At 42.7% G+C, this 16,052-nt stretch overlaps 1 protein-coding gene and 1 long non-coding RNA gene across 2 annotated transcripts in view; one reads left to right on the top strand and one right to left on the bottom strand.

The window, feature by feature from the left end:
- Window positions 1–8,736, bottom strand: part of SMAD5 (SMAD family member 5) — a 59,458-nt gene extending 50,722 nt beyond the window's left edge. Inside the window, exon 1 of the mRNA XM_060415761.1 lies at window positions 8,415–8,736. Within this exon, the coding sequence (XP_060271744.1) occupies window positions 8,415–8,709 (295 nt within the window). The 5' untranslated portion in view covers window positions 8,710–8,736. The remainder of the gene's footprint in view (window positions 1–8,414) is intronic.
- Window positions 8,737–9,551: 815 nt separating this feature from the next.
- Window positions 9,552–15,078, top strand: LOC132659823 (uncharacterized). Its single transcript, XR_009600690.1, has 2 exons — window positions 9,552–10,019; window positions 12,073–15,078. It is a non-coding gene; the product is annotated as an uncharacterized LOC132659823 (long non-coding RNA).
- The last annotated feature ends 974 nt before the right edge of the window (window positions 15,079–16,052 follow it).

Raw genomic sequence — 16,052 nt, 5'->3', positions numbered from 1 at the left:
GCTTCCTAACCTGCATACAGGTTTCTCAAGAGACAGGTCAGGTGGTCTGGTATTTCCATCTCTTTCAGAATTTTCCACAGTTTATCGTGATCACATCAGTGGAGAAATAACTCCAGAAAGAATGAAGAGATGGAGCCAAAGCAAAAACACCACCCAGCTGTGGATGTGACTGGTGATAGAAGCAAGGTCCGATGCTGTAAAGAGCAATATTGCATAGGAACCTGGAATGTCAGGTCCATGAATCAAGGCAAATTGGAAGTGGTCAAATAGGAGATGGCAAGAGTGAACATCGACATTCTAGGAATCAGCGAACTAAGATGGACTGGAATGGGTGAATTTAACTCACATGACCATTATATCTACTACTGTGGGCAGGAATCCCTTAGAAGAAATGGAGTAGCCATCATGGTCAACAAGAGAGTCCGAAATGCAGTACTTGGATGCAATCTCAAAAATGACAGAATGATCTCTGTTCGTTTCCAAGGCACTCATCTCACATGCTAGCAAAGTAATGCTCAAAATACTCCAAGCCAGGCTTCAACAGTACATGAACTGTGAACTTCCAGATGTTCAAGCTGGATTTTAAAAAGGCAGAGGAACCAGAGATCAAATTGCCAACATCTGCTGGACCATCGAAAAAGCAAGACCGTTCCAGAAAAACATCTACTTCTGCTTTATTGACTACGCCAAAGCCTTTTACTGTGTGGATGACAACAAATTGTGGAAAATTCTTCAAGAGATGGGAATGCCAGACCACCTGACCTGCCTCCTGAGAAATCTGTATGCAGGTCAGGAAGCAACAGTTAGAACTGGACATGGAATAACAGACGGGTTCCAAATCGGGAAAGGAGTATATCAAGACTGTATACTGTCACCCTGCTTATTTAACTTATATGCAGAGTACATCATATGAAATGCTGGGCTGGATGAAGCACAAGCTGAAATCAAGATTGCTGGGAGAAATATCAATAACCTCAGATATGTAGATGACACCACCCTTATGACAGAAAGTGAAGAGGAACAAAAACGCCTCTTGATGAAAGTGAAAGTGGAGAGTAAAAAAGTTGGCTTAAAGCTCAACATTCAGAAAACGAAGATCATGGCATCTGGTCCCATCACTTCGTGAAAATAGACGGGGAAACAATGGAGACAGTGACTTTATTTTCTTGGGCTCCAAAATCACTGCAGATGGTGACTGCAGCCATGAAATTAGAAGACACTTACTCCTTGGAAGAAAAGCTATGACCAACCTAGACAGCATATTAAAAAGCAGAGGCATTACTTTGCCAACGAAGGTCCATCTAGTCAAGGCTATGGTTTTTCCAGTAGTCATGTATGGATGTGAGAGTTGGACTGTAAAGAAAGCTGAACACCAAAGAACTGATGCTTTTGAACTGTGGTGTTGGAGAAGACTCTTGAGAGTCCCTTGGACTGCAGGGAGATCCAACCAGTCCATCCTAAAGGAAATCAGTCCTGAATATTCATCGGAAGGACTGATGCTGAAGCTCCAATACTTTGGCCACCTGATGCGAAGAACTGACTCACTGGAAAATACCTTGACGTTGGGAAAGACTGATGGCTGGAGGAGAAGGGGACAACAGAGGATGAAATGACTGGATGGCATCACCGACTCAATGGACATGAGTTTTAGTAAGCTCTGGGAGTTGGTAATGGATGGGGAAGCTTGGCGTGTTGCAGTTAATGGCGTCACAAAGAGTCGGACATGATGGGGTAACTGAACTGAGCAGTACAGGCACAGAGAATACAGAAGTGAATAAAAGTGGACCAAAACCCTTGTCCTCATAAAGCCTGCATTCCAGTGGAGGGAGACAGACAAAGTACAATACATGAGTGATAACAGGATAGCTGTTAGGTGAAAAATGCTATGGAGAAAAATAAAACAGAGGAAGGTGGATTAGGAGTGCTATGAAAGAGGTGTAATTTTAAACAGGGTGGCTGGGCTGAGCCTCACTGAGAAGACACCAAAGAGTGAGCCAGGCAGAGAAAACTAGCAGAGGCAACAGGCAATGTGCAAATCCCAAAGTGGGAGCTTGTCTGGCACATTCAAGTCATCTCAAGACCACAAAGCCTGATAATAAGCAAACAAGAAGGGGAAAATAAGGAATAGAGTCAAACAGGTAAGAGAGCCATGCAGTAAGATAAGGGCTTTTGGCCTTTACTGTAAGTGAAATGTAGACCCATTTAAGAGCTCTGAGTGAAGATATGACATTTTCAGACTTACATTATTAAAAATCACTCTAGGCCACATGTTCAGAATGGGGAGGCGGTGGGGATGGGGGCAAGGGTAGAAAGCAGGGAGACGGAGATCAGCTCAGTGCTGCAGCAATTTACGTAATAGATGATGGTGGCTCAGACCAGGATGACAGCAGCGTGGTGGTTGAGAAGCAGACAGTTTCACATGTCTGGGGAGACAAAAGGTTTCCTGGTAGAAGAGATAAGGGGAATGTGAGAACGGAGGAGTCAAAAATGACTCCAAGGTGTCAACCTGGGCTACCAGAATGGGATTGATTTAGAGGAGGCTGATAGGGAAGCTAAAGGATGATTTTACATAAAATGAATATATGAAGAAAATGTTGTTAAACTTAACCAGGTTTCCATTCAAATGAATTGTTATTAATGTCAAGAAACCAAGTCTTATTCTTACTTCAAGTTACCTGAGTAGAACCTCCTGACCTGCCATAAACACATACACACAAACCCCCCTCAATAGTCTCCCCAAGACAGACAGACATATAGACACACACTGCTCAGGCCCAGATTCAAAGGAAAACTCAAAGAAACAGCTCCTTCACCTTCTGATCCAACATCTCTCTAATTGCTTCAATCCAAAATAAAAGGCAAACAAACCAATTCAAAAATTTCACCCAACACTGTTAGCCAAAAGGAAATCTCCTGACCACATTAACCCTTGCAAATGTGCATATGGGTCAAAGCCACCATTACTTCAACCAAACCTATACAGAAGAATTACAGATGGGGGTTTTAAAGAAACAAATCCTTCATAACCATTCCACAAAATTCAGATTCATTGACAGCAGGGTCCTACCTCCCAGGTTCTGCAGTAGGTTTGAGAACCAAGGCCCTTAGGACCATCCGCAATGGGAGAAAGTCACTTGCCTATACACAGTCAGAGGTAACTTCTTTGTGGTTGGTGGGGGTATAGCTTTAAAAGTGTCTTACCCCTGTGGTTCCAACATCTTTAGTCACCAAGTATTAGCAAAAGTAGACACCGTCATCACTACTATCAAACCAATCCTAGACCTAGGTATATAATCACTATAAAATGCATAAGCCACATCCATGACTGCAAGCAGATAAGAGAAAGAAACCAAGAACAAGCTGGCCCCACAGCTCTCCTAGATTCAGAAAACCTATTCTTTACTAGATCATCTAGAAAGAAGAAATACAGTCACATGGGCACCAAAATCATTTTCCTAGAGAAACACTTAAATCATCACTCTTCCCAATCACGGTTCCCAAATTTCCAAAGACATCCAAAGTTCTCATAGTGATTTCAAAGCCATTCAGGAGCTGAGCACACAGCAGCTGACCCTTCTCACAGCACAGCACTCACCGAGGCTCTCCGTGTGCCCATACAAGTCTTTTTTTATCTCCCACATCCAGACTTTTGTTTCCCAGTTTTTAATCACTCTTTAAACCTCACCTGCTTCTCTAAGTCCTCTAATTAAGCAGAGCCTGATCTAGATGTATCACTCACCCCCACAGAGCCTGCAAGATTTCTGACATTGCTACCAGATGTGTCTGAGAATACCTGCAGAGGCTTGTAGGCACAGGAATAGACACAGAGCTGGTCAATCTTTATAGCGCTTTCCTTTAAATTATAAAATCACCAAGAGCATATACCAAAGTATGTTACAAAATGTCTCTCTGGAGTATAAAGTGCTAACTTGTGTAGACAACATATATTCCAAATCTTTATGAAGACATTTTCCAGATAGGCTCATCTACTCACTTGAGTGGGCAGAAAGATGTGAAGAAGGTAAAGAAAATGAAAGACTAGCTTTGAAAAAGTTCTGCAGGGCTCCTCTTTTCCTAGAAACACACAAACCAGAATAACTAGATCTCAAGTTATAGTCTACCAGATAGGATGCTAGGCAGATCCTAACATATCATGAAAACAGAAGTGACCAAAACAAAGCCTGCCTTGAAAAAGTACCAGCCATATTCTGAGATCACAGTTAAATTTAATAAGTTTAAGGCTATTTACAGGACTCCAGCTGCTATGTTCAAAGAAAAGTAGGAAGGTGACACCAGTCTTTTTCTTACTATTAATATTATTTTCAGTAATAACAAAACAACATATATGGACATCAAAAAGGAAAAATCCAGTTAAGCCTCACAACAGATTAGGCCATTTTCAAATTTCCAGAGTATACCATTCTGTAATTTATATATACACACATTATAAGCAGAGACTGGTGTGCCAAAGAATTCAAAAGCAAATTCTATTTACAAAAGGCACTTTAACAACTGACTTCCAAAAACGAATTACAATTACAGTGTCGCACACATGGAACCATCTAATAAAGAATACTTTCTTCTAAAATATTATCACAACCAAGTTAGGAATACAATAAAAGCAGAAAGAAAAGTCACTGATACCACTTCTCTAATAGAAAGAGGCCAAATATCTCCCCACCTAGGTGCCCAGGGCAAAAAAATATCAAAACTGCAGAATGAAGAACTAGCTGATTATTTATGAAAAAATAGTAACTGTGTAATTACCCCATCTTTTCAAAGTTGTGAAACACTGAAAGATGTTAGAACATGAGACTGAAAAACTAGTTGGTCCTAACAACAATCTAGCTTTTAACAATTTTTCAAAAAGAATTTTATATCTTAACCTTCCAAGTAGTAAATGTACCTCTCAGATTCAGAGTTCTAGGTAATGGCAATGAATTGGATAAGCCAGCACTGAGAGTTTCAATTACTATTGTTCTATTAACTTTGGAAGCAGAAAATCAAAGTGTAAAAAGACATGGACAGGCTTTGTGAGGACATTCATCATCATCCTTGGTGGGGAAAACATTCTACCTCTGTGCAGTCTTCTAGGGTTCTACCCCCAAATAATCTTTTCTCCAAAATATCCAGACTGGTAGAAATAAGAGTCCTCCTTCAGGGTCTTATAAGACTGTCCCTTATAAAAGGAGATCTTCTCCATTGTCTTCGACCTCATTAGTACGCCGGCAAACCCACAGGATATAAGGGAGCTGTAACGTTTGAAGAAATAAACTATTTCAGTTCTTCTTTGTGTTAGTATGAAGCACACGAACAGACTACTAATACAGTCACTCTAGAAATAAATAGAACAGGGAAAACTGATCATCAGTGGAATAAAGGCAGCTATATCCTAACGAGTTCTCAAGTCACCTAAGTCAACATATACATCTGGTAATAATAAACACTGATAAGTCATAAACAAAAAGGGCTTTCTTATTCAGACTCTACATACTACCGGTAACATTAAAATTTACATAAAACACGGAAACAATATGCATTAAATAGATTTTTTAAAATAGTATTTCAAGTTACCAAGACATTTTTAGAAGGTTTATATTTTACTACCTAGTCTTCAAAAGACAAGAAGCTAGTAGCTTTGATTTGACCAAGTTATAAATCTCTTTTCAGAAGTAAGAGAAAACATACTGCCTCGTTCAACGCAAGGCACAAAAAAGATCATCACTGCAAATCATAATGTTTGGGTTCATGATGAAAACAGGAAACAGACAGGCTACCCAGGTATAATTATGGTTATAGTCTAATGTGCTTCAGGTTCAGCCAAGAATTAACACCCAGTGAAGAGGGTAAGCAGAATTTACTTGCCTCTACCTTGATACAGAAGGCAACTTTTAATAATACTCCCAGCAACATGTTACATAACCAGTAAACAATCTGATTCAAACCTCATTAGTAACAGCATTCTGCCACTGTCTCCCACTAAAATTTCTTTCCCCTTTGCCAGAGGGGAAAGAAATGTAGCACATACCAATCTACCCATTTTTGTGGCGCCTAACCCTGTGAACCAGACAAGTAGATAATTCCACCAAATCTGCACAGAACCTACAAAAATATTTTATTCTTTTCTTATCCAGTTCACTGTTCTCTTCTCTTAACTAAACTATATCATTGGATGCATTTAAAATGTAAGAAGAAAGTCAGCTGGGAAGGTTCATCTAACTTTTATAGTCTATTTCAACTGTGATCTGAAAAATGGAGGCATAAATGACAGATGGATTTTATTAACAAAAATAAACAGGTACAGTTTATGTGATAAAAGCAGCTATGTGAAAGGAAAGGCACAGAGGGAGCAGCAAGGTAGAGAGGGAAGAAAGGAGGATGCTAGGGAGACAATCATGCAAAAGTTAAATTAAAAAAATCTAAACATAATAAACAACTCTCATGAAAGTTACACTTTAAACTTGTTTCTTAACTCTTCTGTATTTCTGTAATCTTGGATTCATCTTAGAGGGGGGTAAAAGTTACCAAAATACCAATAAGAGGAAGAAAATAATTTGTTTAGATCTATATGTGTACGTGTCATGTCCAACATACAGTCATGTCCAACTCTTTGCAACCCCATGGACTGTAGCCCACCAGGCTCCTCTGTCCATGGAATTCTCCAAGCAAGAATACTGGAGTAAGTAGCCATTCCCTTCTCCAGGAGATCTTCCTGACCCAGGGATCAAACCCGGGTCTCCCACATTGTAGGCAAATTCTTTACCATCTAAGCCACTGGGGAAGCCCTTAGAACCATTAAAAAAAAAAAAATTCCTTATTTGGAACACACTCATAAAAATATTCAGATCAATAATGTTCACATTGTGTCTAGGTTTTGTCTTCCACAACACTGGCACCTAGGAACAATTTTAAGCTGCTTGGAAAGTTACCAATTTATTGGGACTAAGGTTTTCAACCATTTAGCTTTCAAATTAAAGTTTAAAAGCTAATTCACTGCGGGTATTATGGGTGCTCTAATTTAAGAAAATTTAACTACCCAAGTTTAGAAACAGAATTTTCGAAAGAATTTGAAAACAGCAACTTCAGTATCCCTTCCTCTCAACTTCTGTGAGGCCAAGCCACAACCTCCCACCTATCCAGTCCTTTTGCTAAATAAGAACACTTTGGGGGGTACTAGGCAACGAGCATGATGTGACAAACCCGACCAAACTTCAAAACTTTTTCCACGGAAAGATAAGGTAAACAAGATACACTTGGTACCACACCCACATAAATGCACGGGCAGCCAGGAATGCTTTTCCCCCTGTCTCTCTCTAGACCTCCAGCTGGTCAGGAAACAATGTCTCTACAATCAAGATAGAGATCTGGCCCAGGGTGTTCAGGCATTCCTCACCTCTGGGCTGGCCCACAGCTCCACTCTCCAATGCCATCCAAACCAGAATTGGAACATTTTGTTAGGAAGTGGGCGAACGTCCAAATACCCGACTATCCTCGCCCCAGTTCTTTTTTGCAACCAAAATCTGTTTTGGCTACTGAGCATGCTCCGACTTAAGACAGGCGCCACATGGGAGTTTTCAAAGCTTAGGCTCCAAACTCCACGTAATAACAGCAGCTGAAAGGGGAAGAGAGGAAAGTGGGAGGGCATGGGGAGGGGGCAGACAGAATATGAATCTGAGCCCTGACACCAGAGTGAAAGACCCCAGCAAAGGTTGAATATGATGAAGGCAAACAGATACTGCTTGTCGTTTTCCTTGCAGCAAAAGTTTACACCAAGTAGAAGAAATCTTTGCAATGATGGAAACTGGCATGGCAAGTGGCAGAAACCTGGTCTAACTACCAGCTGAGTGCAGCAGCAGGTCACAACTGCCCGCGGTGTAATTCCCACCGATAAGAGTGGATCCTTATCTTTGAAACACAAAGCGACGGCGGCGGCACGGATTCATCAAGCCACTGGACGGTTTTGCAATGTAGCCGACCAAGCTGCTCGGCCGAGCTCGGCAGTCCCAACCAGGGGTGTGTGTTGAGGGTGGCGCTCGCATAAGGGAGGGCAAACCGCTCCCCCGGACAGCACTGGGGCCGGGGATCCCCGCGAGGGCGTCCTGAATGCCTCCCGCCACAGTCCGGGTGGTAACGGCGGAGCCCGGACAAGGGCCAGCGCTGGCCCCGCCTCGGGACGCCCCCGGGGCAGGCAAGGCCTCCGCAGCCGGACGGGCCGCACCATCGCCGCCCGCCTGGACCCCGGCAGGCCGGGTCTCGGCCTACCTCCCGCCCCGCAGGCCCGGGTGATTTCCGCTCCGCCCGCCCCCGCCTCGGCCCGAGTCCGGCCGCTAGGGCAAAACCGCGTCCGGGCAAAGCCTGCAGCCCACGGTCCCACTCACTGGCCCGCCCCGTCCCGGGGCCCCACTTTCACTCACGGGCCGGCGGCGCGCGCTCTCCCGGCGCCGTCGCTGCGCCTCTCAGCGCAACTTTATTAGCAGCTCGGCAGCGGGACACGCGCACGGCGCCCGCTCGCCCAGGACCCGGATGAAGGAGGGAAGGAGCCGGGGAGGACGCCGCGGGGTCGGCGCATGCGCGCAAGCGGCCGAGTGACCGCTGCGGGACAGACCGAGGGAAGGGCCGAGTGGCTCCCGCGGCTGGAGGAGGCCTCCGCGCTTGGCTTGGCGCCCGCAAACTCCAGCTTCCGATCTGCCAGAGGCATCTCGCGTCCATGGCCGGGCCCAGGACTGGCAGTTGGCTAGTTCCCACCGCTACGATAGCCACTGGTAGTCTCCACTAACCAAATCAACCCACATTATAATAAAATAAAACAATTGTTTTCGACATGGACAGTTGGCGATTTTCCCAGTCCTGTATAAAGTGTAAATAAAAATATCGTCGGGTATAACTTTGCTACTGCTAATGATTTGTAATATAAATCTGAGAGTCTTCTTTCTGTGAAAAAGTAGCCTCAACGCAGGCTTCTGAGTATCTTCTTACTGGATGCAGCTCTAAAACCCATCCCGTGTGAAACTCCTGGAGACTACTATGTCTGGCAGTGGCAGACCTTGTAGCTCCTGAAGTAGGGCTGCCCATGTACCGACAGCCCTGTGGTTTAAGATACACCATCCTGGACTCATGGGGACGGAGGTGCACTGTGGCAATCCATAGACTGAGGTCCCTATGCTCCATCTAGGGGGCAGGAGCCTAAATCTCTTTTCTTAGTTGCTGGGGCTCTTCTCAATGTTCTCCCACTTCCCCAGAGTGTTGGCATTTCCCAGAAAATGATAGTAGTACCATCTAGGGCATGCAATTTGGAGAGTACTAGTGAAGAAAAACTTTTAAATAATTTTGTTTTTATTTTAAAAGTTCAATGCTGACTTTCCAATATTCTGCTATAGGTTTACTTTTAAAAATAAATTAACCTAAATGAAAATCAAAATTGGAGTCATTTTCAAATCCTCTCTCTCATTCTCTAAACCAAACCATCATGAAATCTTAATAATGCTACCTTCAAAATACATCCCAAATCTGACTACTGCTCACTGCCTGTACGGCCAGCAGTGGTGCTCTGAGCCAGGGTCATCTCACCTGAATTTAAATGGGAAGCAGCTGTTTTGCTCCAGGCTTCAGTCATCTTTTCCACAGGGAAGAGGCATGGTGAATGTTGTCCAAGTCTCTGCATTAAGGATAGTCATCTCAAACGTGGACAGAGGCCTGGTGAGGGAATGTAGTGGGCCTGGGTGTAGAACCAGAGAGAGCCTCCTCTGTTCAAAGGGGGCAGCTGCTATTTCACTTTAGCCAACTGTCACCATGGGGGAATGTGGAAATAAGGACCCAGTTTTGGGAGATCTTCTAATTTTTCAAAAACAGCTGGAAATCTGGACTTTAATACAAAATCTCATTTTTATGTATGTGGCAACTTTTTTTTTCATTCTTTCTTTTTTCTTTCTTAGACATTCAGGAGGCCAACACTGTACAAGCCAAGGAAAACAAATCCATGGTCCTGATTTAGCCTGCTGGCCATCAGTGTGCAATCTCAGGTCTGTGTCTTAAAACTCTTTACTACATCATAAAGTTTGTGAAAGTAAAGTCTGTGTACTTTACCTCTTTGTCACACTCACTGATTATTTGCTGTTAATTCAGAAGTTTCCAGCCCTTGGAAAGCACATATTTTTGGAGCCTGCATGGCTTTACAACTCCCAAAAGTGCCCATAACCCTGCCTTGGAGGATCCTTTTTTTCTTTTTTTTTAAATTTCCTCAGAACTCATGTTTGCAGAGAGGTTTGTTGAACATTATAAGACATAAAAATGTGGTTTAAATATTTTGTACACTTCAGCCACTCCTCCCTTCAAACAGGCAGTAAAATCCTTCCCAAAACAAACTGTTTGCTGTCTTGTAGTCACTGCGCATATGTAAAGAACAATTTGTGATGACAGGCTTCCTTTCACAATCTCAGGTTAATCTCAAAGCCAACAGTTTTGCTTCCTGATCTGTGTGTCCAAATACTGATCACATCAACCAGAGACTCAAACTTCTCCAAATTGCTGTGTAGGCTCAGCTTAGGTCTTAAATAGAAAGAGATGATAACATAGAATACAGGAAGAAAAACTCCTCCCAAAGGACAAGACAGTACCCAGCATTCAAAGGGTATAAAAAAATCAGATCAATAAAGATCTATATAGTCGAAAAAACTGCTGCTGCTGCTAAGTCGCTTCACTCGTGTCCGACTCTGTGCGACCGCATAGACGGCTGCCCACCAGGCTCCCCCGTCCCTGGGATTCTCTAGGCAAGAACACTGGAGTGGGTTGCAAATTTCCTTCTCCAATGCATGAAAGTGAAAAGTGAAAGTGAAGTCGCTCAGTCATGTTTGACTCTCAGCGACCCCATGGACTGCAGCCTACCAGGCTCCTCCATCCATGGGATTTTCCAGGCAAGAGTACTGGAGTGGGGTGCCATTGTCTTCTCCGAGTCAAAAATGACTATCAGATGGCAAATGAACAGGCCTGTCAGAGCCATAGGAAAGGAATAAGGAAGTCCCTGTTTTGGGGATAGGGACTAAAAGCAAATGTAGAACAGGATAACCCAAACAGATAGAATAGTTGGTGGGGCATCAAAAGAGACAAACTGCCTTTTCAGTTTAGCGTTCATCTGACCAGAAAGGTCAAACTGGAGCAGCTTCAAAATTCAATTTTGTGTTACTTATAGAGAAGCTTAACACTGGAATACTCACACCAGTGCTTCTCAAGCAGGGGTGCCAAAGGCCCCAAGGGAACATTTGACAATATTTGAAAATATAATCTTGGTTGTCACATCTAGGAAGGTGGTGCTGGTGACGTCTACTCTGTAGTGGCCAGGGATCTAAACATTCCATGCTACGCAGGACGGTTTTCTCCCACCAAGACTTATCCGGCCCAGGACTTCCCTGATGGTCCAGCGGTTAAAATCCACCTGCCAATGCAGGGGGCACGGGTTCAATCCCTGGTCCCATAACTAAGATCCCACATGCCACAGAGCAGCTAAGTCCGTGGGACACAGCGACAGAGCCGGAGCCCGTGGGCCCCAGCTACTACTGAAGCTCGTGCCCCAGTGAGAGGAGCCACCCCAGTGGCCAGCCCGGGCACTGCAGCAAGGAGCAGCCTCAGCCCACCGCAATTAGAGAAGGAGACACACATAGTGACGAAGACAGAGCAACCAGAAGGAAAGCAAGAGAGCAAGAGAGAGTTATCTACCAAAATACCAATCATGCTGTAGCTCACAACCCTGACTTAAGCCCCAAACAGTTTCCTTCTAGCTCTGTTGATGCTTAGGGAGAAAATGAGCCCTTTCTTTGAACTTTTCCAATAACTGTGTTAATTATTCATTTGATGTAAAGAACCAGCTTAAATATTTGGTCAGTGACATACTCACACCCTGAATTTTATAAGGAGGTAAATTTTAGGAAATGTGAGAGCATATATAGAACAAGAAGAACTGGAATACTTAGTCTTTCCTTATTTTTAAAATTTTATTTTTAAATATATGGTAATTGAGGCAAATTGGGTTTGGTTTCAATATATTTTTAATATATATCTCAATTTGACCCTTTGCTATAGCTCAGAAGATTCTCCCTAAATGACCAGTGGACCTCCAGTAGAATTGGAAGAATGTGGTGATATTCCAAGGAGTTGCCCAGTGTAGAGAGAATCAATGAATGACATCACAGAAATCCATAACGGGATCTGGTAGCCGCCTCAGAGACATCTCACTTCCTCACACAGCCATGGCAAGCGGACATCAAAGAAAGAAATGTCCATGTTTGTGTGACCCCTCTCGACAGTGTCTGGGAAACAATAAACCTGTCTTTCCAAGTTCTGAAAATTGTATGCTCGTCAATGGACAAATTAGCCCTACCCTTCATCCTTAATACTGGAAGCAATGCAGAAGGCAGAGCTAAACTGAGAAAAGTACTGAGAAGAGTGAAGTTCTAAAGAAATGCTGTGCAAAGACATACCCCAAGATCCCACAGAGAAAAAAAATCGTGTTACAATTTTCAAAAGAAACTTCACGTTAGTGTTTAACAGAGCAAGCCAAGGTTCTGTGCCAACCAGAGAATACACTAAAGTGACTTTACCCAATATTTGAAAGGATTTTTTTTTCCAGTAAAATTTGAGTGTTCTTGTGTGAAATGAGCCCTTAATATTCCACAGACCCTTTATTACCACAACACAAAATTGAGAATCAATACAAAATGTATTGAAAAAAGGAAAAGGAAAGTAAAAGAGTAATAGCTGCCTCTGCTGGAAGCACAGGAATCTTGCTGCCAGGGACTTTTAAGCTTCGGGAATGGATATCAGAGACTCCATGAGCCCCGTGGAATGAATATGCACGTTTCTGTGTTGGTAACTATATACAAATCTTCTGCAGCAAAAGTCTGTAGCTTTCATCAGATTCTCAAAAGGTTTCCTGATCTCCAAATGTTTGCAGATGCCTAAAGCAGTGGTTATTTTATGTGTGGTGTAAACTTAATGTGTCCATTTTAAGTTATCTTTTCTTCTTCTCTTTTTTCAGAGCAACATAATTAGGAGATTCCTCTCTAGGGAAGGCTGCTTCATGCAGAGAGTAGAAACCAGGCTTGCCTGTCTCCAGCCATCTGCTACATTAAAGAAGGCCTCCTATGGCTGGAATCCAAAACACAAAATTAAAAGGGTTGCCTGCACCCAGAGTCATAAAACAAAGAGGCTTTCTAAAGTGAGGCTTGGAGTGAACGCTCATTTCTTCCTGACTTAAACAGCATCTGTTCCTCTTGACGGCAAACGCCCTCTGAGTTAACTCAACTGACCTCCCTGGTTCTACAGTCTCAGTTTTCATCCGCAGACACATAGTCTCAGATGAGCCAAACCACATGTGCACTCGGCCACAAATCCAGAGTGGCAGGTGAAAATCTGGAAGTGTTATGGGGAGAGGGGAAGGAGACAGAAACTTCTTCTCCCAAATGCTCTTTAACTGGACAGAATCATAGTGGTGACAACTCTGAAGCTAACCCTATGTTCCTGGTTTGAACATAGACTCTCTTGCTTACTATGAGTGTGACCTTGCACAAGTTTCTTAGCCAGACTGTACCTCAGTCTCAGCATCTGTAAAATGCAGATAACTAATATCAACTTATAGAGTTATTATTATTTGGATTAAATGAATAGATACTTGTTAAGCTCTTAGGACAGTGCCTGGCACATGTTGTTTTTATTGTTTAGTCACTGAGTCTTGTCTGACTCTTTTGCAACCTCATGGACTGCAGCCCACCAGGTTCCTCTGTCCATGGGATTTCCCTGGCAAGAATACTGGAGTGGGTTGCCATTTCCCTTTCCAGGGGATCTTCTGACCCGGGGATAAAACTCGTGTCTTCCTGCATTGGCAGGTGGATTCTTTAGCACTGAGCTACCGACGAAGCCCCCTATTTGGATGGAGTAGTTGGGATTAAATCAAGTCATCCTTCTACAATCTGGCATCAAGACTCATCAGTTCTACCTTCAAACCATACTTTAAATCTATCCACTTCTCTCCACATCTTCCAGCTACTAATAATCAGGTTTAATCCCAGTCCAGGTCACTATCATTACTCACCTGGACTATTGGCTGCTTCTACTCAGCCTCGCTCCAGTCCCTTGATCACCCAACAGATACTACATGCTGAAAATATAAATGTGGAGGTTATGGTAACTCTCGATGTAAAGCTTTTCAAGGCCATCCCATTGCTTTTAGGATAAACTCCACACCGTCTACCACGGCCCCTCCCCAAGTGGTAAGGTCCCTGCCATCACCAACACTCTCACATGAACCTTGCCTACACAGAACCTTCTTTCTGTTCTTCACATGCCACAAGCTGCTCTCCAACTTAGAGCTTTATGGCTGTGCCGTCTTCTACTTGTGCTCACCTTCCACCCTAGCAACTTCTGAAATGCCCTGCCCACCGCTTCTCATCTGTCTCACTCCTTCTCACCAACCTGAGTCTCAACTTCAAGGTCCTTTCCTTACAAAACCTTTCTCTGCCACTCCACTCTACCTGCCCCTCCGCCCCAGTGTACATACACTTCCAGGGCATCCAACTCTTTCCCACACGGGTCTCTCTTCTCACATGTCATGACTTGATCGAAGTTTATGTTCTCCACTGGCATTAAGCTTCTCTTCACAACTGAATCCTCAACACTTACATCAGGCCTGGAGTGCCCCAAACACTCAATAAACAGTCGCTGGATTTTCTGCTTCAAGATCGGCTTTATGTTTGATCCTAGTAAAATCATTTTGCTTGCACTTAATTTTTTTAAATTTCCTAATCAAATTTTAATATGTAACAGGTGTCACTCCCCCACTTCCCAAGCAAAAATTCAGCCGTTAGATTTAGGATTCATTCATTCACTTATTCATTCAGCTTAAATATTGCTCTAGTACCTACTGTGCCTCCAGCACTGGGCCAAGAACTCAGAATACAAAGGTGAAGTGATATTTTCTCTGTGCTGGTGAAGCTCAGTCTCCAGGGGGAATGTTTGTTTGTCTTCTGTCTTTAATTTCATGAACATTTGATGGAAAATTGGAAGCCAGAAAATAAAATCTGTCATTTCAAAGCTTTAAGCGCAAGCATTTACAATGAAAGAGAATTTTCATACCTTTGAGGATCTCTTGCTTCATTAAAAAAAGAAAGCTCACGCATGTTATAGACCATTCATGTGTGAAAATGAAAAACAAAGACCCTTTTCTGAAATGGAGTTTATAGTGCTAAGGGTTAAACTATGCAGTTTGATCATTTGAAAAGTTGTTACAGGCAGAGTTGCATCCCTCTAGACTACATATCCTGAAATATTTCATATGAATTTTTTTGAAAAAGAGCTTTATATTTTTAAAAAATATTGCATGTTTACTAGAAAATTTCAGGTTATACAGAAAAGGAATTAAAGAGTAAAAGTTACTTGAAATTACACATGTAGAAATAGCCATGGTCAATAAGTTGATGGAACATCTTTCCAGACATCACTTCATGCAATAATAATAATAACATTGTTGCTATTTAGTCATTAAGTCATATCTGACTCTTTTGCAATCCCATGGACTATAGCCCGCCAGGCTTCTCTGTCCGTAGGATTTTCCAGGCAAGAATACTGGAGTGAGTTGCCATTTACTTCTCCAGGGTATCTTCCTGACCCAGGTATCAAACCTGCTTCTCCTGCATTGGCAGGCTAATTCTTTACCACCAAACCACCCAGGAAGCCCAATAAGAATAGCTAATATTGATCAAACACAGACTTTATACTAAGTACAGGGCAATGTGATTTCTATATTTTACTAAATGTCATAGAAAACTGACAATGTAATTCCTATTACTAATATCATCAAATTCCTTTTTCTAAATGAAGAAACTAAGGCACAAGCCGTTAAGGAATTTGTCATTGTGAATAGACATATTTCTACAGCCCACTTGGGGTTGCAACTCCCAGATGTGTTTCTGACTCCACCTTGGAGGGTGTGTTTTAAGCACTGATGTTTGCAAAATGCTTTGTGGATCACTGAAAAGTATAATAGAATTTGGTTAAAATATTTTGTA

Source organism: Ovis aries, chromosome 5 (genome assembly GCF_016772045.2).
Source record: "Ovis aries strain OAR_USU_Benz2616 breed Rambouillet chromosome 5, ARS-UI_Ramb_v3.0, whole genome shotgun sequence".
Classification (NCBI taxonomy): Eukaryota; Metazoa; Chordata; class Mammalia; order Artiodactyla; family Bovidae; genus Ovis; species Ovis aries.
Note: the sequence above shows the minus strand (reverse complement) of the source record. Positions and strands in the feature narration are given on the sequence as shown.